The sequence below is a fragment of the Phyllostomus hastatus genome, unplaced genomic scaffold (assembly GCF_019186645.2).
Source record: "Phyllostomus hastatus isolate PE091 unplaced genomic scaffold, TTU_PhHast_1.1 phas_scaffold_387, whole genome shotgun sequence".
Classification (NCBI taxonomy): domain Eukaryota; kingdom Metazoa; phylum Chordata; class Mammalia; order Chiroptera; family Phyllostomidae; genus Phyllostomus; species Phyllostomus hastatus.
The window spans coordinates 693,580-721,145 of NW_025334027.1; the positions used below are offsets into that span (position 1 = coordinate 693,580).

The window sequence follows — 27,566 nt, forward strand, 5'->3', positions numbered from 1 at the left end:
GAGCCCTCCGGGGGCAGCGGGCAGAGCGTAGAGGGGAAGGCGCGTCTGCAGGCTGGGCCATCTTCCCCTTCCTCCCCGTGGGGGTAAAGGGCCGGCAGTTTTGGTGTGGACGTCGGTGCTTGCGGTCTTCAGCTATGGCGGGGCCTGAATGGCAGTCGCTGGAACAGTGCTTAGAGAAGCATCTGCCACCTGCAGACTTGCGGGAGGTGAAACGCATTCTCTATGGCAAGGAGACCAGGTCTGGGGCTCAGAGGCTTGGGGTGGGGGGCTCTACCTTGGAACCAGTGAGTGTGGGTCCGGAGGACCAGGGAGAATGCTTCAGGATCTTAAGGGCTCTGGGGCGGGGGCGGGGTGGGGGTCGCGGTGATGAAGTCCTGAGAGGGCGAGCGGAGACCATAAGAAATCTAGATGTGACGGCTCTGAGGCACTCAGGGGTCCAACAACACTGGCCCAACCTTTACACGGCACTTCTCCCCCAGTTGCCTGGAACCGGAAAGGAAAGGACGGGACGTGTGTTTTTACTCCCTGAGGCTTTCTCTGTGGCCACCTAACTCTCCTCCCTGGCTTCCAGGGATCAAGACCCTCCCCTGATTCCTGTACTCTTGGTGTCTGTCCAGTCAGTGCCTCCAGCCAGAGCCCCCTTGCCTGTTAACTTATTGTCCAGCCCCAACCCCTCCTTCTTGTAAGTGATTCGGCCTCTGGCCATCCCGTGGTGGTTTTGGCCTGCTGAAACTGGTTTCCCGCTTGGCAAGCGGAAGAAGTTAGTTCCTACACTGGGTGCAAATGTTTTCCCACTGCCAGCCAGTCCCGTGCACCAGCAGGGCTTTCTGAGGTCAGTGTACTGCTGGACTCTGGGTATACGAAGCTGGAAGAGACTTCCCCTTCCAATCTGATTTCTCTTCAGTACACTTTTCTCAAAGCAACCAGAAAATGTAAATCATATCCTGTTGGTCCTTTGCTTAAAAGTCAGTAAGGGATTTATTTCCATGACCCTTAGAGTGAAATCCAAACTTTGACCCCATGCAGCTTCTGACTAAATGTCCTTCCACTTCCTTGCCAATTGGTGGGCTCTCTGACCTTGGTAGTGAGTGACCTTAAGGTGGGAACCTGATCAACTCACCAGAAACTTGAGGGTATTGATTGTGGTTCCCAGCTAACCAGACTGTGGAGTAACTGCAGCGAGGTCAGACCTCAAACCCAAAGGTGTTTTCACAGCTAGTGGACAATAAAGGTAGAACAACTGCTTCTGGGGCCGGGAGTGGTACAGAACTTTGTCAAAAAGGGCTCTCCACACCCAAAGAAGTACCAGGACTGAATGGCCTTCAAGGCCCCACCAGTGTGCTGCGTCGGAATGCCGTCTTCCACCAAACCTGTCCAGGCTCATCACGGGAGAGGCCTTTCTGAGTTGAGGACTCCCAAAAAAGGTGTCATGGTGTCTTAAAGCAAGGGGTGTCTCAGGCTGCTGTTCTAGAGGTGAGAATAGGTTTGTTGTAAGGGTGAAGTGGGCAAGTCCTCCTGGGAAAAAGATGGAGAGAGCTTGTGGGCATCAGGGAGAGGAAAAACATGAGTCTTAGAAAAAAAGAAATAAGTCTTCCACACAGGTGATTGGCTCTAAGGGGTGTAGAGGAGAGGCAGAGCCCCCAGAGTGGAGGGGCCTGGCCTGCATTGCCTCAGGCCCAGGAGAAAGAGTGTCTGCAGGGATTTGAGAGGTGGAGGGATGGAAGCAGCACCCAGCATAGATGGCGAGGGGGTGGGAAGGTTGTGGGGGAATAACGGGGCTGGTGGTGGTGGAAAGATGGGGAGAGCAGACAGCTGTGGTCAGTGGATGGGGCGAGATGGCCAGAGGCTGAGGGGCATCATCTGGGTGATGGTTATAGCCAGGCCTGCAAACCTGAGACAAGACCTCATCCGCCTGATATTTTCCTGGTGTGAGACCACAGGCCGAGGACGGGGCTGCCAGGACCTCTCCCAAAGGGTGGTCCAACTCTCTGGCCATGGGCCTAAGGGAAAAAGGAACACTCTTCTCCTTCTCCTGTCTGCCATGTGCCTTGTCCTGGGGCTGGGGCCTGCCGGGGAGGGGGCCGTCCACCTGAGGGCAGGAGGACTGAGTCTGAGGCAATCACGGCGCAGGGAGGAGAGGTGTGGGCACCGCTGTTCTTTCTAACCTGCTGAAGCGAACGGAACCCTGACTATAATTGAAAAGCAGGCTGATTGTCAGGGGCGGAACCCATCTCATGAGCTGTCAAGGCTGTCATATCGAAACTGCCTGGCAGGGGGTGGCGACAGGGGCTTGGGCTGACAGGGCTGTGATTTTGAAAGAAACATCTTTAAGAAAGTGACTTAAAGTAGGAGGGAAATATTATTATTAGATAGTGCCTGTCAGGTTGGTTTTTGATGTGTTCTCTGGGTGTTTCATAACCATCTTGTCCCTAGATGGTAAGGCCTTCCGGGCCAGAGGCCAAGCTTCCTGCCCCCGCGGGTCTCCCCTGCGCACGGAGCATGCCACAGGCATCGGCAGGCGCTTGCCTTTTGGCCAGCGGTCACTTCAGGGGGAGGCTTTATGAATGAATACTCCACTTGCTTTGGTTAATGAACCACACGTCAGGAAGAGCACTTGGGCCTTTGATCTGGACACTCGGGCTCTCACCAAGCCTCCGCAGCACTGAGCGTGGAGCCATTGCCCCCCCTCCAGTGGGAGCAGCAGCAGGCAGAACAGTGGGGATCACTGGAGACTTGTCATCCCTGGTGGTAAGGGCCACAGGGCCCTCTGTCATGCTGTCAGTCCTGGCCTCTCCACCCAGCCATCTCCTGAGCCTGGCTCTCCACACTGCCTCTGTCTTATCGCCCCGGGCTCCGCAGAGCCCTCTGGTTCTAGTCCACAGATATCTTTGGGAATCCATTTTCTCACTTCTATGCTGATTGCTGAGACTTTAATCCCCGCCCTGATATCAGAAACTCTAAAACATCAACCCCTGACTGGTTACCCTGCTGCCCCCATCCCCCACCTGGCTGCTTCCTTCGGCCAGGCCTGACCACTGCAGCCTACCTGCAGAAATTTCCCCAGCGACCACCAGGTTAAGTCCACACTCAGTGTGGTGTCCGTTCCCAGCCATCCAGGCCCTCTCCCTCCTCCAGGGCCCTCTCTGACTCCCCACGCGTGTGCGCTGGCATCAGACTGCTCTCCCTGCCTTCTCGCCAGGGTGTAGGACCTCTTCTCCACTTGAGGAATGATGGTGGGGTTGGGGGAATTTTAAATTCGGCACACCTCGTGCAAATCATCTCCCCTCTTCTTTCCTGCCACTTAGGAAGCTTGACCTGCCCAGCAGGGCTTTTGAAGTCGCCTCTGCAGCAGACTTCGAGCTGCAGGGATACGCCTTCGAGGCGGCAGCGGAGCAGCTGAGGGGACCTCGGACAGTGCGTGTGGGGCTTGTTCAGAACAGAATCCCCCTGCCCGCGGATGCCCCTGTGGCCGAACAGGTGCGACTGCTTTTGACCCTAAGTACAGAAACGGGCCGTGGCCTGCTTGGGGGTTTAGGACGCATCCACAGTCCCCTGCTAGCTTCTCGATCGTGGTTGGCAGATACTCTCTAGTGGTTAAATGGTCTCTGAGACACTTCTGCCCTGGCCGCCCCCTTTCCCTCCTTCCTGTGTCTCTGCCTCTTCCTTTCCTTCTGGCTCCTACCCTTTCTCTGCCTTCTCACTCCTCCCTGTTCTTTCCACCTACCCCTCTGCTTCCTCTTCTGCGATTGATCCATTGTTCCATTAGCCCACTGGGATGGTGCCCTTTTGGCTGGCTCACACTCTCCCCACGGAGCCCTGCCAGCACACAGGACCCGCCCACTCGCCCCTGTGTTCCTCTGCCCTGCTCCTACCGGTGGGACTCACTATACCCAGATGTCTGTCAGCTGATGGTGCCTGCAGAGTTGTAGGAATATGATAGGCATTTGCTTATGACCTTACAAGTAATATCAGTGTGACAGCATCTTGGATATCCTTAAAGAAGCGTGTTATCACCGACGCAGGTGGTTTGTTGTGTATACTTCTTCACATCTTTCCTCCAGCTGCTCAGCCTCTGCAGGCTCTCTCTGCAGAGGCGTCCTCCAGACACGGCAGGCTCGAGAATTCTCAGGGATTCTTGAGAAACCTAAGGCCAGTTGGATTCCGAGTCGAGTTTTGCATTGTCTTTTACTTCAGTCTTTTCTCTGCTTTTGTTGAACTGAAGGACTTCAGGTTTTCAGATTAGTTGCTTGTGAAGGTGTGCCCTTGACCGTCTCAGATGGTCAGGTCGGCCAGGGCAGGGTCGCCGTTCTCGCCCCCACAGCACCCAGAAGCACGCTTTGCACACCGCCAGCCCCCTGCAAACGCCCGTGGAGCCCTGGTGTGCACAGTCCTGCAGGGGAGAGACGGAACGTTGTAAAGACTTTGTGCTCTCTGGGTGTTCAGCCTGGTTCCCCTGGTTTTTCTTGGAATAAGCACTTCTGAGGGTCTCCTGGGAGCCAGCTATGCATGCTGCTGAGGACACAGAGAAGATGAGGACACTTTCCCCTTGCCCCCAAGGAGCTCCTGGGGTCAGGGGAGTGACAAGCAGCGGGGGGATGTGAACAGCACAATGGAAACAGCCCCACAGTAGGGGCACACTTAGGCTGGGAGCACAGAGACACCTCAATGCTCCCAGGAAAGGCTCCCCTCTGTGGGTGATATGTGGCATGGATAACACGCCAAGGAAGTGTTGGGTGGCGGAAGGGAGCACGTTCCTGGCCGAGGGCACGGCTGAGAAAGGCAAGCCACTCAATGATAAGACGCAGGCGGGGAAGCAGAGGTGGCAGGACAGGGCACCCCTGAAGCCTTGAAGGCGGGACGATGGAAAGCCGTCTGTGTCCTGAAGTGAGGAAACAGGTGGCCCAGGGGATGGCCCTGGTGTGTGGTAGGCCCGCTGGGTGTGGGCCCTCCCTCAGTAACCAGCATCCTTGCAGCAGTGCATCCCCTTAGCACCCCTGCGGTGCCGGCAGTGTTCTCCCCACTCTCCAGTCAAGGAAACTGAGGCTGGGAAAGGCAGTACTGAGGGTGTGGGGGACCCCAGAGCTTCTGCAGCTCCCCCTTTTCATGCAGATGTTCGACCTGATGATGGGATGAGATACTAGACCCTCCCCACCCTGCTCATCCTCTGGCAGCTGGCTGGCAGGGGGTTGTTTTTCCATGGGCGTTGGGATGAGTTGTAAAATGGTCTCAACCAATAGAGCTAATGTGTTCTAATCCTTGGTTTTTTAATCGCCAGGTCTCTGCCCTTCACAGACGCATAGAGGCCATTGTGGAGGTGGCTGCAATGTGCGGAGTCAATATTGTCTGTTTCCAGGAAGCGTGGAGTAAGTCTCCCTTGGGGTGCTTTCTCTGCTGTCCCAAACAACACTGTGTTATCTCCGTGTTGATAAGAGTGTCTGCCACCTGATTTTTTAAATTTTTACTTTTAGAGAGAGAGGAAGTGAGGGAGAAAGAGAGGGAGAGAAACATCAATGTGTGGTTGCCTCTTACACACCCCCTACTGGGCACCTGGCCCACAACCCAGGCATGTGCCCTGCTAGGAATCAAACCGGCGACCCTGCGGTTTGCAGGCCAGCACTCAGTCCACTGAGCCACACCATCCAGGGCATGCTACCCGATTTTTTAAAAATCCCCTTTCTCTTCTCATTCATAGAAAGTTTCTTTGTTAACAACACCAGAAACCCAGGAACCCCAGCCTCCCTCCGTCTCATACACCCCAGCCTGTCATCTGGTCCTATCAGTTCCTCCTCCCAGATCGCCCTGAATCGGTTTGTACCTCTTCCTCCCCACCTTCTTACCACTGCCCCGGCCCAGGGCACCAAGAGCTCTCCCGATGACTTCTGGAATCCAGCTGGTCTCCTTGTGCCCTCCACTCTGGGCCCTTCTAACTGGCTCTCCATACCTTCTAGAAAAGATCTTTTCAAAACGTGACTCTGCACTGCATAGTAGGCTTCTTCCCTCACCTCTGCAGGGCTCTGCCCTGACCTTGCTGACCGTTTGCTCTCCTGAGGCACCCCTCCTCCCTCCCAGGCCTTTGCGCGGGCAGCCCCCTCCTCTCCCCTCATCACCCCTGCTCAGCTTTCAACTCTCGGCTCAGAGCCCGCCTCCCTACCTAAAATTGTGCCCCTGTTATATATTCGTGGCACCAGGGACCTTTTCTTTATTTCATTTTTATTTTTATCAAGGTGGTGTGTGCTCATGGTTTAGAGTCAAATGGGTCCTACAGGGTCTATTCCAAAAGAAAAAAAAGGAAAAATCACTATCCTTTCCCCCGGAGGCATCTCCTTCCAACTCTCTGCTGGTCCCTTTGGACTTTACCTTCGTTTGCGTTGCTGCTTCCTAACCGTCCAGCTCTGCATTATCTGTTGACTTCTCACTGTAGGGGAAGACGGTGTGAGTCTGTTCCCTCCTTCTGCCCCCGTGACCGCGCGGGGAACTTCCTGGCCTGTCCCCCTCCTATTCTCCACCAAGCCCTTTTGGAAAGCTTGATTTCTTTCCCTGAACGGCTTTCTCTTTTCCCTGGAGTTTGCTTGGTTTCTGCATACTTACCACAAATTCTACCCCAGCTTTCTGCCAGTGCTCCAGAGCCCCTCAAGAGGTTTAGGCACGTGGAGCAGCCCGTGGGGGTCACCTCCCCGAAGGAATGCGTCTCACAGCCTTCTCACCGCGCAGGCCTGGACCAGCTGTACCCTTGGGGGGCTGCACAGAGGGAGGCCTTCCTGGGACTTCCTGGCGAGCCTCCCTGCTGTGCCCTTGGGTTCTCCCGTCCCACGTCTTCCTCTTTCTGGGTTTCCTCCCTCATTCAGGTTGAGTGCAGTTAGCCCGTGAATAACATGCGCTAGAACGGTGTGGGTTCACTTACATATGGAGGTGTTTCATCTTGCAAATAGACCACCCAAACTTACAGTATCACTACCGTCCAACCAGCACAGTACAGTACTGTGAATACATTTTCTCTTTCTTCTCTTTTGCTAGTAATATTTTCTTTTCTCCAGCTTACTTTATTGTAAGCATATAGTAGGTAGTACATATAACATACGAAATATGTGTTAACCGACTGTTTATGTTATCAGTAAGGTGTCTGATCAGCAATAGGCTACTAGTTAGTTAAGTTTTGGGGGAGTCCAAAGTTATACACATATTTCCAGCTGCTGAGGTCTCGGTGCCCCTAACCCCTGTGTTTTCCAGGTCAGCTAATGGTTCCCCGAGAAAGAACACAGAGGAGGTGACCTTTTGGGGACCTTGCATGTCTAAAAATATGTCCTGCCTACAACTTAGTTGCTAGTTTGGCTGGGTATAGAATTCTAGGTTAGAAAGAATTTTCCTTCAGACGTTTAAACACCTTGCTCCGTTGTCTTCTGGCTTCGGGCGTTTTTCTCTGGAAGGTTGTGGGAGATTCTCTTTTTCTCCAATACTTTGAAATTTCATATGATGTGCCGTCAGGTGTCTCTATCTTAATCCGTTATGCTCAGTACTCCGGGGGTTCTTTCAGGCTACAAATTTGGGTCCTTCAAATCTAGGACATTTTCTTATATTGTTTCATTAGTGATTTTCCCCCCTCTTTCTCTCTCTCCTTTCTTCTTGATATCCAACTATTAGGATGTTGAAACCTGGGCCAAATCCCTAGTTTTTTAAATGTATTTCCTTCTATTTTCATTGTTTTGTCTTTTCTCAATTTCCTGGTAGATTTTATCTAATTCGTCACTCAGTCTTTGGTTTCTGCTCTCCTATTTTGAACTTATTGAAGTGCTTTCGGTCTGAAAGTTCCTGTTTTTATCACATCCTGTTTTTATTTAACAGTTGCAGTATCTTCTCATCTCTGAAAATATTAAGTAATATTTTTTTTCTCCCTGCATAGGCCCTACTCATTCCAATTGGTCTTTTTTCCCCTGATGGATTGTATTTTAAGAATTGAGGGGTTCAAAAGCTGATTGCAATCTCAAAATTTGTGGGAAGGACTCTTCCTCTGGGCTTCGTGATAGGGTGACCCAGTTTAACTATCCGCTGTGTAATCCCCCACGGTACTGTCTTTGGGTCATTTTCTTCAGACTGGTTAGCTTCTCCAGAGAAGATTATTCTAATCTCCTGCCAAGAAGAGAGACAAAGAGCAAGGATCCAAAATGCTGGTGTTTACTTAATCCCTCTGTTTTGGACACTACTTGCCTTTATTTGTCCTGGTTTTCCCAAGGCCAGAGACGCTCTGTTTGACTGTCTCTGATGAATGGGCCCTCAACCTTCTGCGGCAGGGGGGACGGGGTGGGGGGACACATCCCAGCCTCTTACAGTAGAGCTGGAATCTGGGCTTCTAACTGCTCCCTGAACAGACTCTCAACCCCTCTTTCTTGTTCAGCACCCCTTCCTGCTTCCCCACCTTCAGAGCTGTGCAGTGCTCCCGGCTCCTGAGCTTTCGAGGGGTCTGTGGTGAAGAGCAGGGGGCCTCCTGGCCTCCTGCATTGCTGGGGGGGATTCTGTTTCCTCGGCCCTCTAGGATACCTACCTACCCATGTCCCTCGGCTCTCCGGCCTCCTGTGTGTTGTTGCCCTTGCCCCTCTCTCGGCGCCCCATCCTCAGTGGGTTTTTCCTTTACATGAAAATCCCTGCGGCGGGGGGGGGGGGGAGGGGGAGTTCAGGAAAGAGCAAAGGTGCGAGTCCAGGCTGCCACCTGTACCCAGAAGTTCCTCTCATGTCTCACATTTCTTGTTCCATGTCACTTTGGATGTGTCCGCCTCTTCCAGGAGACTGTAAGCTCCATGAGGCCGGTCTGGGTGTTATTCATTTATTGTCCCCATCTTAATCTCCACCCCTGTTTTTTAACACTAAAAATTTTCATTGTAATATAACATACACAACATAAAATTGATTGCTTTAATCACTGATAAGTGTATGATTCAGTGACATTTAATACCTTCACAAAGTTGTATAACACCACCACTATCTACACCCAAAACTTTTCATCATCTCCAACAAGAACTCTGAAACTCTACCCCTTCCCTCACCCCTGATAACCTCTATCCCATTTTCTCTGCCTATGAACTTGACTACTCTGGGTACCTCGCTTAAGTGGAATCACATAGTCTTTGTTCTTTTGCGTCTGGCTTATTTCACTTAATCTAATGTTTTCAAGGCCTATCCATGTTGTTGCGTGTTTCAGAATTCCATTCCTTTTTGTGGCTGCATACTATTTTATTGTACTATATACCCCATCTTAGTTACTCATCCCCCCACCCTGTTTTATCTTTAGTGGCTTGAACAATCCTTGGTATAGGACAGACACTGAAAGATACTGAACCATCGTTCAACCAACTGCCTCCTCCTTTGGATCCGGACAGCTCCCACTTGTCCATCAGGGCCTAGCACGGGCACCGCCCCCTTTCAGGGGCCCCGGGGCCCCCTCTATATAGAACTGAGTGTTCCGTGGTGTCATGCAGCCATGCCGGACTGTAACTGAGTTCCTCTGTCTGGGCCGGCAACCCCTGAGGGCACGGTCAAGTCTAGGTTTCCAGCCTGACTCTGGGAGTGTGGGTTCAGTGAGTGGGGAACCCCCTCCCATCTGGCCTGAAACCCTCGTTGGGACTGGGCAGCCAGCTTCCCCCAACCTCCATTCTGCATCCTTCTTTTGAAAGTTTGTTTGTGTTACAGTTGTTGTGTAAACAGGAAAAGAAGCCATTAAAATGAAAATGGAGAAATTTGGAGAGTTTATCAATCTGAAATGAAACCAGAAAGGGAGGTTTTATTCTCTTGAGGCAGTTGGTCTCTCCTAATGCTCTGAAAGCTGAGAATGAATGGTCATTAAGGATCATTTTTGTTGTCAACAGCTTTTTCGTTGGCTTTCTTAAAACAGTTCATCTCTCTTCTCTGAAGAGGAGCCTGGGGAGTCATGAGCCTGGTGCCGGGGCCCCCTGGGGCAGTTGCTGGCAGAGCCTGGTGCCCACTGAAGTACTTCCACGGGCCACCACCCCTGGCACCTGAGGCGGTGGGAGCGCCGCTGTGGCTCAACATCACCTGAGTTCCAAGCTTCCTGGGGCGGGAGGAACTGGGAGGGGAACGACTCTCTTTCTCCTCTGTGGACTGAGGAGAGTCCCACCTACTTCGCAGGGGTATCTGGGACAAGCTGCCTATTATCAGGCCAGCACACGGCCCAAGTTTGGGAAAGGTGGGCTGCAGTTATCACCCCCAAACAGGCTGTGACCTGATGAAGCCCTCACATCACATAGCTTCCTGTGAGCCCTCCCCTGAGGGTGACCGGAACAACCGCAAGCATCTGGAAACTTCTGTTAGGCTAGTCTCCCTGAAATAAATGAACTTGGGTGATTAAGAGGGGGAAGATCTAAAGAGTATATGGAACTGGTCCAAACAAAGGGTTTAATTCTCCAAGGAGAAAAAGACAAACAGCTCAGCAGGAAGGGGGCAAAGAGTACGAACCAGCTGGCCCAGAAGATGAATCCAGAAGGCCGGGGACCACACGGCAAGTTTAGTGCCATTAGACTGGAAGGTATTGAAAAGTGTGGCCGAGGCTGGGAGGGGATGGGACCCACACGGCCAAAGGTCCCTGGTGTCCAGCCCATCACGGTCCCTGCCCACTCCTGCACAGGAAACTCCCATTTTGAGCCTGGTATGCATAGTGTTCTTTGAGCTGTTACTACATATGTACATGTACCCACTATCTGGAAAAAAAAAGCAAACAAAAGTCAATGAATTTAATGAAATTTGCTGATGCATTAGCCCCCTGGTGGTATCTAACCAGAGATCACGGGCGTGCAGTCTCATAACGGCGTGTCTGCCAATGCCAGACGGCATGTAGACAGACAGTGGTCCCGTAAGATCATCATGGAGCTGAAGAGTCCCTGTTGCCTAATGATACCACAGCCCTCATGACATCACAGTGTGACACTTGAGTCCCATCCTTGTGATGAGTGATGCTGGTGGGAACAAACCTGAGCTGCCAGTCCTACAAAAGCATCACACATATCGTATGCACAGTGTATAATGCTTGGTAATGCTAACAGATGGCTAACGTTCTGATTCATGTATATTCTATACTATGCTTTTATCGGTATTTTAGCGTATACTCTTTCTGTTCATTGAGCAAAGTTGGCTGTAAAACACAATACCACCTTACGGCGGCAATGGCTTCACACATTCTGTGTTTACCGCGTCCTTTGCACTGTCTTCTCATGTGCCTGATTTGATGTCATGTCGCTTTGCACAGTAACGTGCTGCGCAGGTCTGTAGCCTCAGAGCGATAGGCTACATCCTACAGGGGTGTGGCAGGCCATGCTGTCCATTGTGCTCACACAGCAAAGTCACCTAAGGATGCATTTCTCAGAGTCTGTCCCCGTCATTAAGTAGCACATGACAGTAAGGCATTTATCCTTGGGGGCTGCTCAGCCCATTCGGTGGGTCCCAAACTTCCTATGGGGTCATTAAGTGAGTGCATTTTCTTGTTCCTGAAGAAACCTCCCTGCCCCTGGAGAAGAGCATTCCTATGGTGATGCTCCACAAGTCGCAGCACCGTCCTCGGTGGCCCGCTGATACTTCCGCCTGGGAGTCTTCACTGTTTTCTTACCAACCTGCAGGTCGGCCAGCAGCTTGGGATCTGCTGGTTGGGAGCAGTTTAAGGCCACGCCTTTTACAAAATTTTATAAATATATATACATATAGAGTGGTAAAATAGACATAACATTTACTACTTCAGCTATTTTTAAGTGTACAGTTCTGTGGCATTAGGCAAATTTTCACTGGTATCTAACCGTCACCAGCATCCGTCCTCAGAAAGTTCCCGTCGTCCCAGCTGAAACTCTGTCCCCACTGAACAGCAGCTCCCATTCTCCCCTCCCCCAGGCCCCCGCAGCCAGCATTCACGGCACTCTGTCTCTGTGGGTTTGCCTACTCTGGGCACCTCATGTGAGTGGAGTCACACAGCATCTGTCCTCCTGTGACCATCTTAGTTCACGGAATGTAATGTCCTCAAGGTTCATCCGTGTTGTAACAAGTGATAGAATTCCCTGCCTTTTTAAGGCTGAATAATGCTCTGTTGTGTGTATACACCACCCTTTGTTTATCTGTTCCTCCCTCAGTGGGCACTTGGGTGACTTCCATCTTTCTGCTCTTGTGAATACTGCCGCTGTGAACACAAGTGTGCAAATGTCTGTTCAAGTCTGTGCTGCAGTCGTTTGTCAGACTGTAAGTGGGGGCCCTGGCCTGGTGGCTGTGTCTGTGTGGCCATGCCTGGTGGCCTGGTGGCCGTGTCGGTAGGAGCGCCGGCCTGCACACCAGAATATTGCAGGTTTGGTCCCCGGGTGGGGGCGCATGAGGGAGGAACTGATTGATGTTCTCTCTCACACCGATGTTTCTCTCTCTCTTTCTCCCTTCCTCTCTCTCTAAAAACAATAAACACATCCTCAGGTGAGGATTAAAAAAATAATAGCAACAATTTGTTTTAAAAGACGATGGGTAAGGCATTTGGCCCAGCTCCTTATTTTGCTCTGAAGCCCAAAAGCTTAGGGTCTGTCCTTCGTGCACAGCCAGGGATGGGACTTGGAAGGCAGCCCAAGGCACTCAGGGCCTCGAGCTCTGGTGCGGGCCCTCTGTCGCCAGGCCGAGAGCGCCCCTCAGAGGCCAGGAGCGTGGGGTTCGAGCCTGGCCTTTCTCCTCTTCACAGCCATGCCCTTTGCTTTCTGCACGAGAGAGAAGCTTCCTTGGACGGAATTCGCCGAGTCAGCGGAGGACGGGCCCACCACCAAGTTCTGTCAGAAGGTAGGACAGTCAGCCGCTCCTCGGGCAGCGCCTGCCGGACACGGACAAGTGCAGGTCACAGAGCAGGGCCACAGCTGTGGGGCGTGGCCTCTCACCAGGGAAAATGCACCTGCACCTGCCCCGTGCTTGTTTTTCCAGATGAGATTAGATAAGGCTATTTACTGCCCCTTTTCAGTGTACTTTCACTTAAAATAATAGTTTCAGAGTCAGCGGGGGGCCCTTAATGGCTTTTTCAGGTGAGGGAGCTACAGCCAGGGAGAGGGGGTGGCCTGGGTGACCCCATAGTAGGTTCTGTAGCAGCAAGTGGCAGAGCTGGCACTTGGGGAGCAGGGACAAAGTCAGCCCCTTGTCCAGGGTTCAGCCCCTCTGCCTGCTGTTTGCCCAGGTTACGTAAGCTGCTCTGCAGGCCTGTCTTCATCCATGGAGAAATTGGTTTTCATTTTTCTTTATTAAAACCTCATAATACGTATTGTACGGCCTCATTTATATGAAATGTCCAGACTGAGCAAACTCACGGAGGCAGAAAGCAGATTAGCGGTTGCCACAGGCTGGACAGGGCGGGGCGGAGAGTGACTTCTGCAGAGCAGGGGTTCCATGGGGGGCGATGATGATGTTCCAAAACTGGATTGTGGCGATAACAGCGCCGCGCTGTGGACGAACTAAAGACCACCATGTGGCGTGTTTTAAAAGAATGACTTTTATGCCGTGTGAATTCTATCTTAATAAAACTGTCACCTGCCCCCCGCAAAAAACCCTTAACATTCCAAGAGCTTACGAAGAGTGAACTTACCCTGAGTCTCATCTCCAACAGAAGCATTCCTCTCGTTTCTCCACATCCCATTTTAGATTTCATCAGCATGTGTAGGGGGTTTCTGAGCAGAACTGTAATCGTGGTGGTTCTGTTCATTCTCAGCTGTGATTCCGAGCATCAGCGCTCTCCAGCCACAGGGGGAGACATCTCCCACCCCCAGGCTGTGGACCCCCTGCTGTGGAAGAGAAGAGGAAGGGGGCTGGTGGGGGGCGGTGGAGGGGGCGGCGGATGGCACACCTGGGCCAGGGCCGAGGAAGAGACAAGGAAGCGTGGGAATGAGAAATGGTCCCAGGGGACACCCGTGTGCGCCACGAGGGGCCCGGGGGCTGATGGCCACTGCTGCGTGCCTGCTGCCCGAGTGCCTGTCCTTCTGCCCTGTCGCTAAGGCCAGAGGTAACAATGGGCTGGTTAGACTCGACTATAGTGACTGAGTGGGAGTGTGCACCCTGCCGGTCACCAGGTCCTGATGCTATTATTCGTGACAAAGGAATTCAGTGTCAGAGAGGTTTCATATGTACATGAAGTATGATGACTGTTCTTTTACTTCTTTTTTTAACGTGCCAAAAACCAGATGACATAACATTCACCATCTTAGTCATGCTGAAGTACACAGTTCAACCCTTACACTCGCTGTGCTGGGAAACAAGTCTCCAGGGCTTTTTTGTCTTGTGAATCTGAAACTCTGCACCAGTAACAGCTCCCCTCCACCCCGGCCGCTGGCGAGCGGGGGTTTACTTTCTGTTTCGGAGCCTGGCTCCATTCGATGCTTCACGTGAGTGGACTCACGTGGTACCTGTTTTTCCTCCTGTGACTGGCTTCTTTCACTTAGCATAATAGTGTCCTTGAGGTTCACCCACATTAAGGAGGACATTCGTGGGACAGGGTGTCTTTCCACTTTGACAGTGAATGTGTTCCGTTGTATGAACACGCTACACGTGTTTCTCTGTGTGCTCACAAGTGGACATGTGGGTTGCTTCCACCTTTTGGCGCTTGTGAGTGGTGCTGCTGCGAGCAGTGGTGTGCAAATGTTTCTTCAAGACCCGATTCTTCTGGGCACGTGCCCAGGAGTGGAAGTGCCGGACCTTGTGGTGGTTCCGTGTCTAATGTCTGAGGAACTGCCGTGTGGTTTCCACGGGGGCTGCCCCTACGTACTTTTCCACCAGCGCTGCACAGGGACAGCGACGCTTCTTGTTTCTCTGGGCTTGAGCGTCAGGACCGCGTGGGCCGTCAGTCTTCCAAACAGCGAGTGGTGGCTCTGAACCAAGGCTAGTCATTTAGAAGAACCACTGAATTCTTCAGTAAAAATCTATGGTGGTGGACTTGAAAGTAAGACTCTGTTCCGTTTATTATTTTTCCAGCTGGCAAAGAAGCACAACATGGTGATAGTGTCACCCATCCTGGAGCGGGACGGAGCACATGGGGACGTTCTGTGGAACACAGCCGTGGTGATCTCCAATTCTGGGGCGGTCCTGGGCAAGACCAGGAAAAACCACATCCCCAGAGTGGGCGACTTCAACGAGGTGAGCCACCCCTCAGCTGGCCCGCCGGCCGGCTCGCCTTCCCACGCGTGGATCCCAGCGGGCCTTTCTGTCAGGGATGTTCCGTGTTGGATTGTGTGACACCACATGACGCTGGCGCACAGTGTGGCTGCAGGGCTCAGGGACCTCCCACATTGTCCTGCATCACAGGAGTAGACAGGATTTGGGGGTGAGGGGCTCCTGGAAGAGAACAAAACACTTTAGCACAGAGGCTTTTTGTTTGTTTGTTTTGTTTTGTAAAATTACCTGATTTAGCTTCCTGAAATTCTTCTGCGAAGTCAGTGGTATAGAAATCAAACCAAAATAAATCATGCACAAGCGTGAAATCATCCCCGCAGCCCCTGTCGGGCCCAGTGACCTCCCTGGTCTCTCCCCTTCTTGCAGGGGGCGGAGGTCCGTGTCTGTGGCCCACGTGGTATCTGAGTCAGCCGTTTCCACGTGCTGGGTGACACTGGGCAATCGTGGGCACCTGTGTACACGTGTCAGGCGGGGCTTTGTGCCCGTGATCCGGGTCTAAGCCAGGGGAGCAGTTCTGATTGGTTAGGGCCAGTCCTGGAGTTGGTAGGATGGAGGGGTAGACGTCTGAAGGAGGGACATGAACCCCACCTAGTATCTAAGATGTGAAGTCTGAACAGCGGTTCAGGACGTGCTGTCCCCAGCCCATCATTATGCTCCCGACCGTGGGGGTCCCGCCACACTCAGCTGGTCAGACAGACGAGAAAGGCCCGGAGAGCTGGCCCGGGCTCCCTGTGGAGAAAGAAGAACACGGTGTTTCTCAGTAACAGCTGGATGTGGGGACAGGAAGACATGCCCCTCACCTGTTTACCCTGGGATTAATCTTTAGCTCCCTGAAGATAGTGAAGGGCTTGTCTCAGCGCACCAGGATCCGCTTCGGTGTCCACCACACGCACACACCCTGATTGCTGCCTGACCCTGGCGCATTTCGAAATTAATGGGAGGAAGCAAAATGCTCCGGGAGCGGATCAGTTTAGGGCCCCAACCTGCCCTCTACCCCACCCCCGGGGCCGTCCATGACACTGTCCCAGGGCCAGCACCCCGAGGGGCAGCCGGGAAGGGGGCGATGGAGGGACTACTGTTTCCCACCTGTCTGTCCTGCAGGGACCTCCCTAGCCTGGGTGGACACCCAGGGGCGTCGTGGAGAAGACCCCGCTCTGGGTGTGAGTCCTAGTGTCGGGTTGGCTTTCATGAACCAGCAGGTCACACGCCCCCTCGGGCTCTGGTAGTCTCCACTGGCAGGCAAGGGCGGCCCCTGATGAGCTTCTGATCCCTTCAGCTCTGACAGTCTTTATAGGAACACGTGACCAGTGAGGTCATTGACCACCCGTGTTAACACTGACCAAACCTCAGCCTTTGGCAGCACCCTGCATGACTGAAACCTAGCTAAAGTTTACCCTTGAAATACTGTGGGGAAGTTGCTTTAAGGGTTTTTTTTTTTTTGTCATATCACAAAAGAAATCGTGGGTAAATGCCTAAGCCACGGTAATTTCCCCTTGGGTTGGCTTGTAGTCTGGGGTTTCCCTGTGTTTCTTTGTTTTGGGTTTGTTTTGGAGCGTGTTGGAATTGTGAACTTCGAGTACAGTCACACCCGGGAGTGTGTCATTTTTGGAGCACTGGCGACGGATGCTTCACTTTTTCCCACCAAGTCCCCGGGAAGGGAAATCTTCAAGAGTTCGGGGGCGTTGCTCATGACACGGCCCTTTGTTTTCCAGTCCACCTACTACATGGAGGGCAACCTGGGCCACCCCGTGTTCCAGACACCGTTCGGGAGGGTCGCCGTGAACATCTGCTACGGGCGCCACCACCCCCTCAACTGGCTGCTGTACAGCGTCAACGGGGCCGAGATCATCTTCAACCCCTCGGCCACCATCGGGACGCTCAGGTTCTTGCACGTTCGGGGTTTGGGGGGGTTCTGGGAGGGCGGCTTTGGTGTCAGGCAGGCACAGCCACCAAGACATCGGACAAATCCGAGCCTTGGGGTTTTGTGTTGTATATTTAGCCAACTTTTCTGTAAAAAAAAGAAAAAAAGTGAATCACAATCCCCCTGCATTGCTGCTCTGCTGTGAAATGCTGTCCTCAGCTATGATGCTGAACCATGAGATGCTGATCATCCCGCCCTCCCTCCCCCCCGTCACCCCCAGAGTTGTCAGGATTCAAAAAAACTCCTGAAGTGCCAGAGCAGTAGGTGTCTGGCCAGCACTGGCACCCCGCCCCCTGTCGCCCGTCACAGCAGCTGTGCTCCTGGGGGCGGGGCGGGGGTGCGTGGGGGGGCGGGGACTGCGTGTTCCTGAGCCTCCTGTGTGTGGCACCCAGTGTGTGGAAGGCAGACACCCAAACAAAAGCGCAAACGAGGGAGTCAGAGCTGAGAGGGCCCTGAGCAGACCAGCCAAGTGGCTCCGAAACTTGTTTTTAAGCAGCTAATTGTCTTCTTCTTCAAACACCTAACACGTGTTCTGATCAGGGCGGCCCCCATACTCCCCTCCCCTGGGCAGGACCCCGGGGTCCCTCATTTAACAAGGACAGGTGAGTCGTGCTTCACTGCAGCCCTGCCGCCGCCGCCACCGCGGCGTCTCTCCCCCGCAGCTGAGCACTTGGGTGGTTGCCAGGCGGCATCATTAACAAGCACCAGAGCTCTAACAACTTGTGTGCAAATGTCTTTCTCCCCAACTCACTTCCTCTACAGCGGGGTGCCTGCCCAGGAGGTGCCGGCGTGCACTCTCCGTTGTCCTGGGTGCCAGTGTCCCTACAGGGCGTGGGCTGCAGGGGTTGTCGCCGCTCCCTCTGTGGGGGGCAGCCGGGGGGGTCCTGGCGGCCCACACAGTTCTCTTGTTCTCACTTCACTAAATTTCAGTCGAATTTCTTTTAAATGTCAGCAGGTACCAATACTTTACCTTTTTTTTTTTTAAGCACGGTGTCCCCTTCTCAAGAGTGACATCCCTTCAGCATTCTGATTTGCACTGCAGGTCCCTTCCAGGGACAGACCCCAGACCCTGTCTGCTGCCCCAGGTTGGCTGCCAGGGCTGTGCCCCGAAGGCTTTGTCCACGTCCAGGGAGGGGCGCTGTCGGGTAGCGGAGAAACCACATCTCCATCTCCCCTCAGAGAATCTCCCTGGGACCTCGTGGCAACTCGGACACTAACACAGCATCTGAGGCAAATTGTGACAGTGTGGCCCTCTAGCCACGGTGCCTGAGAAGAACCTCCAGGCCACCCCCTGGAGCAGCCCCTCCTGCCGGCCATGCGTGAGGCATCCACACGCTCCATCTCCGTGCAGGACCCTGGGGGAACCCAAAGCCAGCACCCCAGGCGCCGGGGCTGGCTCTCAGGCTGGGGAGGCAGAGCTGTGGCCTCAGACTCACACGGCCAGCCCCTTGACCCTGCTTCCTTTACTAGCCCAAATGACGCAAACAGAAACACCCCAAGATAACATGCCCATAACTGCTTATATCCTCAGCAACCTAGTAGGCTTATTAAAAATGATAGATTTTCCTTCCTCAGCTAACTTGTGCCTATGAAGGGAGTGGCGAGGCTGGGACACAAACACAAGCATGTCTTTTAGAAAGCAGTGTGTTTCATGAATGACTAAAATGTTTACACCTTTTGATCAGGTCATTATACCCCCAGAACATTACCTAAGGAAGTATCTAAAAGAGTAGGAAAAGGGTGTACACCTGAAATGTGCCCGGAAGCTCTGTTTGTAAGAAGAGAAAAGCTGGGAGGGAGCGAAGGGTCAAGAGCAGGCGGGTCTCAGCCCGTCTCTCCCAGGGGCTGTAGTAGAGCCACTGAGAAGGGTCCTCGTGGAGGCAACGCAGCCTCACGTCAGAGCCTGAGAGCCGAACGGACGTGTGCGGGCTGTGCTCAGAGCTCTGGGACACTGTTCTGCCAGGGATGGCCCTGGAACGTGGGAAAATCACCACAGATGCTTTATTAGGATGGTGGAATTCTGAGTGATTTTCTTCAAATGATAAAGGATGTTTGTGAAACGGATGGTGAGTGTTTTTAAGTACGGTGCTGGGCGAATTCCCACCAGCTGCACATGAGCATTGTCTCCCAGCTTCCAGAGCTGTCCATCCACACCTCTGACACCTCTCCCCACCCTGGGTGCCCGGGGTTGTTGGCAGGGCGTCCTCGCCCACGGTGGGGTCTCGCAGTTGTGAGCACGCAGGGGAGTCGAAGCGCTCTGCGACAGAGAGAGGCACCCTGACAGTCACACGCAGCCTGTGTGGTCGAAGATCTCTCCCCACGTGTGTGTTCATCGGAAAGCTGCTGCCCCATCCCCTCGCTGCGTCTTGCCTTTCCCCTCTGACTATTTTTAGGGGCTTGTGCAGCCGCGCTGGGAACACAGCAGATGTCCCCAGCTCCCTGTGGGCTCTCCATGATTCCTGCACGTGCTGGGCTCTCACGAACCCCCAGCTTCCTTTCCCTCGCTTGTTTGGAGAGTCTAAGTTTACTGCCAGCTGTGGGTTTGAGTCCTACGCAGCACATCCTCCCTGGAGAACGGCGAGAAAGATGTTTTATGGCACTTGCCTTGCAACTGTCTATTTCGTTCCTGAAAATGTCATTTATGGGTGTGTTTCTGTAAAAATCCTTTCTTAAAAGTTTTGTCAGTTTGGCTTAGCAGCTGGGGGGGAAAAGCAGCAAATGAGTCCCCTCCATCAAGCCTATGATTTTTTTTCCCCAGACTCATGAATTCTCCTGAGCATTAGGTTTATGACAAGCATCCACCCCCTCCACCTCCTCTCTTGTTTAAACCAGGTGCATGCTGACAGGAAGGAAGATTCCGGGGCATTTTGCACCCAGTCACTCCGTAGTTCCAAGTGGGCTTTATGCCTGTTGATTCAGAATCTTTTCTTTTTTAAATGTCTTCATTTATTTTTAGAGAAAGGGAAAGGGAAGGAGAAAGAGAGGGAGGGAAACATTAATGTGAGAGAAACATCTACTGGTTGCCTTTTGTATGCACTCTGACCGGAGACAGAACCCGTAACCCAGGCATGTGCCCTGACGGGGAATCGAACGAGCGACTTTTCACTCTGTGGGATGACACTCAACCAGCTGAGGCTCAGTCCAGAATCTTAATGATGTTGTTCCTCAGACAAGGGATAATTAGTGACCAACCAGAATCCCGCGAATGCCACAGCGCAGTTAGTTGAGTTGGTGGGCTGGAGAAGGTCGGGGTCTCTGGTTGGGGCCAGGTCTCCTGCCACGTCTTCCCCTGTGCAGGTGCCGGGCTGAGGGGAGGCCACAGCTCAGCTGTGCCTGGAGGTCGCCTCCTTCCTGGGCCACTAAGAGAACCGGGGAGCCCCTGCTTAGAGACTCAGGGTTTAGCAGAGGAAACCAGAAAGGCGCTGGGAAATGGGAGTGAGCTCGGGGAGGCGATACCTGCTGCGGAATCTACCTAAATTCCGTCCGGTTTACTCTCTTGTCCTCGGCCTGGAACCTCTCCCGGTGCAGACCGCTTCCACGGCCACACAGCAGGGTGCAGTTGGGGCAGGCGGTGGAGGCTTCGCAGGGCCGTGTGTGTGTGCCCCACCTGTCTCCTGACGTTCTCCAGGTGGGGTTCTGCCCAGCCTGGAAGGGGGTTCCTCACCAAGCCGGGAGGAGGGGAGGAAGGAGCAGGAGCGGTTGTGGAGCTCCTGCCACGCGGCCGGCTCTAGAAACCTCACCTGCGTGGTCATGCGGCCTTGACTACCTGTCTCCCTTTGAGGGAGTTTCAAAGACAGGACTGAGGCTCAGGGAGAGGATTTGATCCGGGGCCGCTTCTCCCCGCAGCAGGCCCTTCCCCAGAGGCTCCTTGGGCTTGAGTACGGGACAAGCTGAGGACAAGCTGGCCTGCTTGTGGATGGCGGGTCTCCCACAGGCACACGTGTCCCGGGCTGTCCCCACCGAAGGCCCAAAGGCCGGGAGCCAGGCTGCAGCTCTGGGCAAGCATCCCTAAGTCTGGCTGGGGAGGCAGCACCCTGGTTTCTCTCCTCCTCTCCTCACAGTGAGTCCATGTGGCCCATCGAGGCCAGGAACGCCGCCATCGCCAATCACTGCTTCACCTGCGCCATCAACCGCGTGGGCAAGGTAAGTCCCCAAGGCCTCCACTTGGTCAGCCGGGTACCCTGAGGAGGGGACAGAGCCGCTGTGAAACCGGCCTGCCAAGGGGGCCCTCTTTAGACCAGCGAAGGCCACGGGGAAGGCAGTGGCTGGCCTGGGGAAGACATGTCACACCTCTCCTCGCTGTCCCCTCTCTGTGTGCCTGCCACAAACCCGAGGGACCCAGAAGGGTTCCCCCTTCTGTCTCGAAACTGTCTCGGTCTGTTGCTTTTCAAGTTATCCCTGTGCCTCTCCTTTGTCCGGTTCTGTTTTAGCTGAAGCCATTGCGAAAGGCTCTCACCCTATTGCTACTAAGTGTCTGGTTTCATATCTGGTTTCATATTTTTCTTCCTTTCTTTTTAAAATTGAGTTGAGAGAGAGAGGTGGAGAGAGAGAGAGGTGCATCGATTTGCTGTTCTGTTACTTATGCATCCATCTTGGATGCTTCTTGTACGCGCCTGGACCGGGGATAGAACCTGCAATCTCGGTGCATCAGGACAACGCTCCGACCAGCAGAGCCCCCCAGCCGGGGCTGGTTTTGTATTTCTCCCGATGGTCCCCTGCACTGAGCGATCCTGACTACCACACACACAGCGGGTTTACTACATAACACTGCGCTTCATTCTTACCGATCAGATGTGAAACTCCAATCAGAATGCCTGGTCAGTCTGAGACAACCAAGGTTCCTGCACTCAGTTGGTCTAATTTCTGGCAACATAAAGAAATGTGGTGTTTTAATTAGCCTGTGTGACCCCCATTACAGTGTGCTGTGTGGTTTCCATTAGGCTTTGGGGGACCCCCAAATGGTGTGTGGACCCCCCGCCTTGCTGCCTTCACAGATTCCAGGATACTCCAGCAGGCAAACCCGGCCACATCTCCCCGCAGATTATAATCTCTTTAAAGGCAAAATCCGGGCCTTCGCCTTGCTTGTCAGATTGCCTGCTGGCTGCCTGGCCTGCGTTTTTGCCCAGTGCGGGGGACTCGGCAGGGACATTGAACGAGCACTTGTTGATTGCCCGGTGAGGACAGGCCATTCCGTCCTCCCTGACTGTTTCTCCCGGACTCCGCCTCAGCCCGACTGTGAGGAGCGTAGTGGCAGTGCCACCTATAGGCGCGTCTCACCTTGGTCTCATTTCACAGGAGTACTTCCCGAACGAGTTCACCTCTGGAGACGGGAAGAAAGGTATGTCCCTGAGTTTCTGTGGTGGCTGCCGTTGAGGAGCGGGTCTCCCTCTGGTCTGCCCCCTCCGGGCAGGGTCCTCCCCACGGCCCGAGTCTGCAGCCTGGCACGCCGGAGGGGCCGACTCCTCTCGGCTGTCTGCCCCGGAGTGGGAGCCTGTCTGTGCCCCCGATATGGGTAGGCAGTGCTGGGCTCGTGACCTCCTCATCCCTGGGTGGGGGTCAGCTGGGAGTGGCTTGGACTCCGTCCCTCCCGGGCACTGGTGCGAAGACGGCCCGAGGAGACGTGGTGGAGTCCCCAGTGAGCTCCCTGAAGGAGGGATGCTTCGTCCACCCTGCAGACCTCGCTCCCCCTCTCCTGTCCTTCGCCAGCCTCAGCTGGACGGATGCCGTGGGTCACCGGCGTGGGTGATCTTGGGGTCCCCTAATCCACAGCTGGTTTTGATCTGAGACCAAGGGCCACCTTGCTTCTGCTAGGAACCCCACTCCTCCTGGTCCCATCTGTCTGGCCGGGAGTGTGGGAGGGAGGAGCTGTTCCCCTCCCAGAGGAGGAGGCTGGACCAGCTCAGGTTGTCCCCCGGGAAGCCAGAGGGGGCTGAGTGGGTTTGTTTCCGAGAAAAGCACTTCTTGAGAGGGTCCCAGAGAACCCCACTTGAGGCCCCAGAGTGCCAGCATCTCCGATCCTAGTCACCTCCCTGCAGACAGAGGTGCGGACGAAGCAGGGGAATGAGGTCCACTGGCCACCTGCTAGATCCTGGCCCATGCTGGGCCCTGCACTACACCCACCTGCTCCTTACGGGCCTGCGGGGTGCTGTTAGCCCTGCTTCGCTGGGGGCCTGGGTGGGGAGTGAGGGTGCAGGCGACTCGGCTGGCAAGGCAGGTGAAGGCAGAGCCTCCAGCTCATGGCCTGGGGCTACCCCAGGCCGTGGGTGGGCCACACAGGAAGCCCTATAGAGCCACATGGCTCCCTTGGGCTGTGGAGCAAAACGCCAACACCTCTACAAGAGACCTTTAGAAATGTCCCCAGAGGCAGAGGTGAGAGCGGTGAGGGTGACTTTCGCAGCAAACTGGCTGGGCCCTCAGAGCTAAGGAGGGAAGCAGGTTCTCCGGCCTCAGCATCTGGTAGCCACTGGGGAGGGTGGTATGGACCCTTTGTCCTGTGTGTCCCTCGATATTCCTGCCCCCCTGCAGAGCCCACTGTGTGCCTGCAAACTCATGGAGTTTTCCTTCGCTCCTTCAAAGCTCACCAGGACTTCGGCTACTTTTACGGCTCCAGCTACGTGGCAGCCCCTGACAGCAGCCGCACTCCCGGGCTCTCCCGCAACCGGGACGGGCTGCTGGTTGCTGAGCTCGACCTCAACCTCTGCCGGCAGGTGAATGATGTCTGGACCTTCAAGGTGGGTTTCTGAGTCCCCTGCTGTTGCTCTGCTCTTCTGCTTGGGCCTCCATCCTACTCTCAGTGCTGGGAACTGCCGCTGTGGGGTTTGCCCTAGGGGACAGCCCACGTGAGGCTCCGAGTTGGGCAGAGGGCTGGGTCTCTGCCCCCCCCGCAGGTCCCGGCCTGTCCAGCCAGGGCTGCTGCGCAGGGGAGGAGCCACTGGGTGAAATGCTGCCCAGGCAGCAGGCCTCAATAAATTGTCCTCTCATCTGATTTAGATTCTGGGCGCCTTCAAACAAATTAATCTCAATTTCATTTGTCCAGAGAATAAAGTAAATTAGCTTCTCTGATCCTTTCTTTCCCTTCCAGGCACTTGCACTTATCACAAGACAGATGTGGGTGTCTGGCTCTGCCTGTGGCCAGGCCCCGCTGTCTAGGCCTGCACAACAGCGGGAAATGGGTCACGCAGAGAAATGGAATCTAGGCCTGGCTCCGCCACTTCCTCGCTCGGCCAACTTAAGCAAACCCTTCTGCTCCCGGGCCTTAGTGCTTTCACTTGTAACGTGAGAAGCTTGACTCGAATGTTCCAAGCAGCTTTTGAGACCTAAGACCTGTGACACCAGGAATCCTGAGAGGATGTAGGTGCCCACCCTCCTGGAAAGGGGGAGTAGCAGCCAAGGGACCCCACGGAATGTGGCATCTCATCATGGGCGCACACAGAGATGGCTGCATTAGTGTCAGGCAATATTTTCAGCAGCACAGCACCCACGTATAAGCAGATCACACATGCAAATAGGGGCACATTGTCATGACTCACTGGCTTTGCCCAGCATGCCCGGGAGGGACCAGGGCTGTGGTCCAGCCAGGCTAAGACTCCAGGCCCAGCGCAAATTAGCAGTTGGAACCAATAAAGAGAATGTTTTCTCATTAGTAACTTTTTGAAAGCAAAAGACTTCCTACGCTGTGGTGATGGGCATGAGCTCCTGTCAAGGCTTCGGGAAGGCGGGAAGGAAGGCGAGGGCATGCTGGGGTGTAAGCACTTTGGGTGGGCTTTCCAGTCCTGCCCCCAGCCTCTCCCAGCCTCTCCAGGCCCAGAGCCAGGAGACGGTGGTGCAAACCCCAGGCGACCCCACTCCTGGCTGGTGACCTGGAGCAGTTTACTCCCCTGTCTGGGCTGGAGGCTGCTTGCCGGGAGCTGCGGGGCCACAGGACTGTCCTCCTCCCTGCCTTGGTGCAGACCACACCTCCTGGGTAGACAGATCGCAGCGTTCTCCCAGCAGGAGGGGCTGGGTTGTGTGAGTCATGTTGGCATCCGTGATCTTCACCACAGTGCCGGGGTCAGTGCTGGGAGGTCATGCAGGGCGGCGAGGGGTGGGGTGGGGGGCGTTGTTTCTCTGTGTTACAGTCTGAAATTGTCTTGCAGACCAGCCTTCCTGATGCATTTCTGTCCCATGGCTGCCCTCTAGTGGCAAGTGGTGGTGGCGAGTAAGTGAGGGGCATTTGTAAACCAGGAGCCTCTAACGTGCACCCGCTTTGCTTTCAGATGACAGGCAGATATGAGATGTATGCCCGGGAGCTCACCGAAGCTGTCAAACCCAACTACCGCCCCAATATCGTGACGGAGTAGCCCCCGCCCACCATGGAGGGCACCTCCGCCCACAGCAGATCGGCAGGTGTGACAGGCTTTGCTCTTCCAAGTTCTCCCTGATGACACCCTGAAAATGCAGCTGTTCAGACTGAGTTTTAAATGTCCAGATGGTGAGGCTGGAAGGAGGACTGGCTGCTTCGTGGGTATGAGGTTTCCTTCTGCGGTGGTGCAGTGTTTTTGGACGAGATGGGGTGATGGTTACAAAAACTGTGAATGTCCTCAATGCCACGGAATTGTCTTCTTTAAAATAGTTCATTTTATGTTATGTGAAGTGTACCTCTATTTTAAAAAAAGAAAAACCCAGGCAGTGGTTGTGTAGGTTGATTTGAAGTCAGACAGATGGCATGCCCCAGCCCAAGGTCCCTCACGTCCTTGTTTGGACTGTCAGCAACCCAAGGGGAAGCGTGGGTGTGTGGGCGCCAGTGGGCGAGGGCGAGGGCGAGGCTGGTCCAGAGTTCTGGACGGCCGTGGGCGGAGGGGAAGTCACTGGATGCGTCACCCTGGTTAGTCCGCAGTCTCCAGGTATTTAATCAGCCATAATCTGGGCATGGCTCTGAAGGTGTTCTATAGATGTGATTCAAGTCCATAATCAGTTAACTAAGCAAGTGAGATTATCCCGGATGATCCTGGTAGGCCTGATTTAATCAGCTGAAAGGCCCTACCGATGAGAAAATTCTGCCTGCGGTTGACACAGCAGCTTCTGCCCTGCCTGGGAGTTCCAGCGCCCTTCCTGGCAGCCTGCTTGACAGACCTCAGACTTGTCTATCCAGCTCCCGTAATCATTTCCGTCCATTCCTTGCAATAAATCTCTTAATGCACATTCTACTGTTTCTGCTTCTCTGGTTGGACCCTGACTGACACAGATTCTGGGGCTGCAAGTGGTACCAGAACTAATATATGAATTCTGCAAAGCAGCAGGATGCAAAGTCAACACACAAGAGCATGTTGCATCTTATACACTAATAATCAACAATCTGAAAAGGAAATTAAGAAAACAATTTTTATTTATTTTTTCCAAAGATTTTATTTACTTATTTCCAGAGAGAAGGAAAGGGAGGGAGAAAGAGAGGGAGACAAACATCAATGTGTGGTTGCCTCTCATGTGATCCCCACTGGGGACCTGGCCTGCAACCCAGGCATGCGCCCTGGCCGAGAATCGAACCAGCGACCCTTTGGTTCACAGCCCATGCTCAATCCACTGAGCTATGCCAGCCAGGGCAAGAAAACAATTTGTTTTGCCACAGCCTCAAAAAGAATAAAAGACTTAGGAATTAACCAGGGAAGCAAACGACTTGTACAATGAAAACTATGAAACACTGGTGAAAGAAGTTAAAGTAAGATATAAATGTTAATAACTGGAAAGACAGCCAGATTGTTCATGGATTGGGAGACTTAACACTGTTAAGATGTCAATACTGCCCTGTAGTAGCAGTTTACAATTCAGTGGCATCCCCACCAGAGTCCCAAGGACTTTTTTTTTTAACAATGTGGTTGGCATTATATATATATATGTATATATTTTTAAGATTTTATTTATTTATTTTTAGAGAGGGAAGGGAGGGAGAAAGAGAGAGAGAGAGAAACATCAGTGTGCGGTTGCTGAGAGCTGTGGCCTGCAACCCAGGCATGTGCCCTGCCTGGGAATCGAACCTGTGATGCTTTGGTTCGCAGCCCGTGCTCAATCCACTGAGCTACACCAGCCAGGCCAAGGACATTTCTTACCGAAATGGAAAAATCCATCCTAAAATCCATATGGCATCTCAAGAGACCCTCAATAGCCAAAACAGTCAAACAACGAAGTTGGGGGACCCATACTTCCTGATTTCAAAACTTAACACAGAGCTCTGAAAACAAACACAGTGTGGTACTGGCATAAAGACAGACACAAACACCAATAAAAAGGATAGAGAGCCTAGAAATAAACCCGCACATGCATTGTCAAATGATTTCCCACAAGGGTGCCGAGACCACCCAGTGGGGGAAAGGACAGTCTTTTCAGCAGTGGTGCGGGGATGGCCAGACACTGGTGTGCAAAAGAATGAACTTGGCCCTGGCCTGACTGTATGCAAATGTTAGCTCAAAATGGGTCAAGGGCCTAACATAAGAGCCAACACTCTTAGAGG

General features: G+C 53.6%; 1 protein-coding gene across 2 annotated transcripts; it reads left to right on the plus strand.

The window, feature by feature from the left end:
• UPB1 (beta-ureidopropionase 1) lies at positions 1-26,263 on the plus strand. Of its 2 annotated transcripts, XM_045819833.1 has the most exons (10): positions 2-238; positions 3,306-3,477; positions 5,276-5,363; positions 12,701-12,795; positions 14,965-15,126; positions 16,875-17,044; positions 21,145-21,226; positions 22,379-22,421; positions 23,660-23,814; positions 25,339-26,263. In XM_045819833.1, the coding sequence occupies exons 1-10, from the start codon at positions 135-137 to the stop codon at positions 25,420-25,422; spliced, it is 1,155 nt and encodes a 384-aa protein (XP_045675789.1). In that variant the 5' UTR covers positions 2-134; the 3' UTR covers positions 25,423-26,263. The 2 variants fall into 2 exon arrangements, with proteins under 2 accessions (XP_045675790.1, XP_045675789.1); XM_045819834.1 differs by lacking the exon at positions 3,306-3,477 and having other exon boundaries at positions 1-238.
• Positions 26,264-27,566: the final 1,303 nt, after the last annotated feature.

Bases quoted from the DNA above. Each gene is read 5' to 3' on its own strand.
- UPB1 (XM_045819833.1), top strand. From the start codon at position 135: ATGGCGGGGCCTGAATGGCAGTCGCTGGAACAGTGCTTAGAGAAGCAT. The intron at 3,478-5,275 runs GTGCGACTGCTT...TTTAATCGCCAG, and splicing joins ATGCCCCTGTGGCCGAACAG to GTCTCTGCCCTTCACAGACG. The intron at 21,227-22,378 runs GTAAGTCCCCAA...CTCATTTCACAG, and splicing joins CCATCAACCGCGTGGGCAAG to GAGTACTTCCCGAACGAGTT.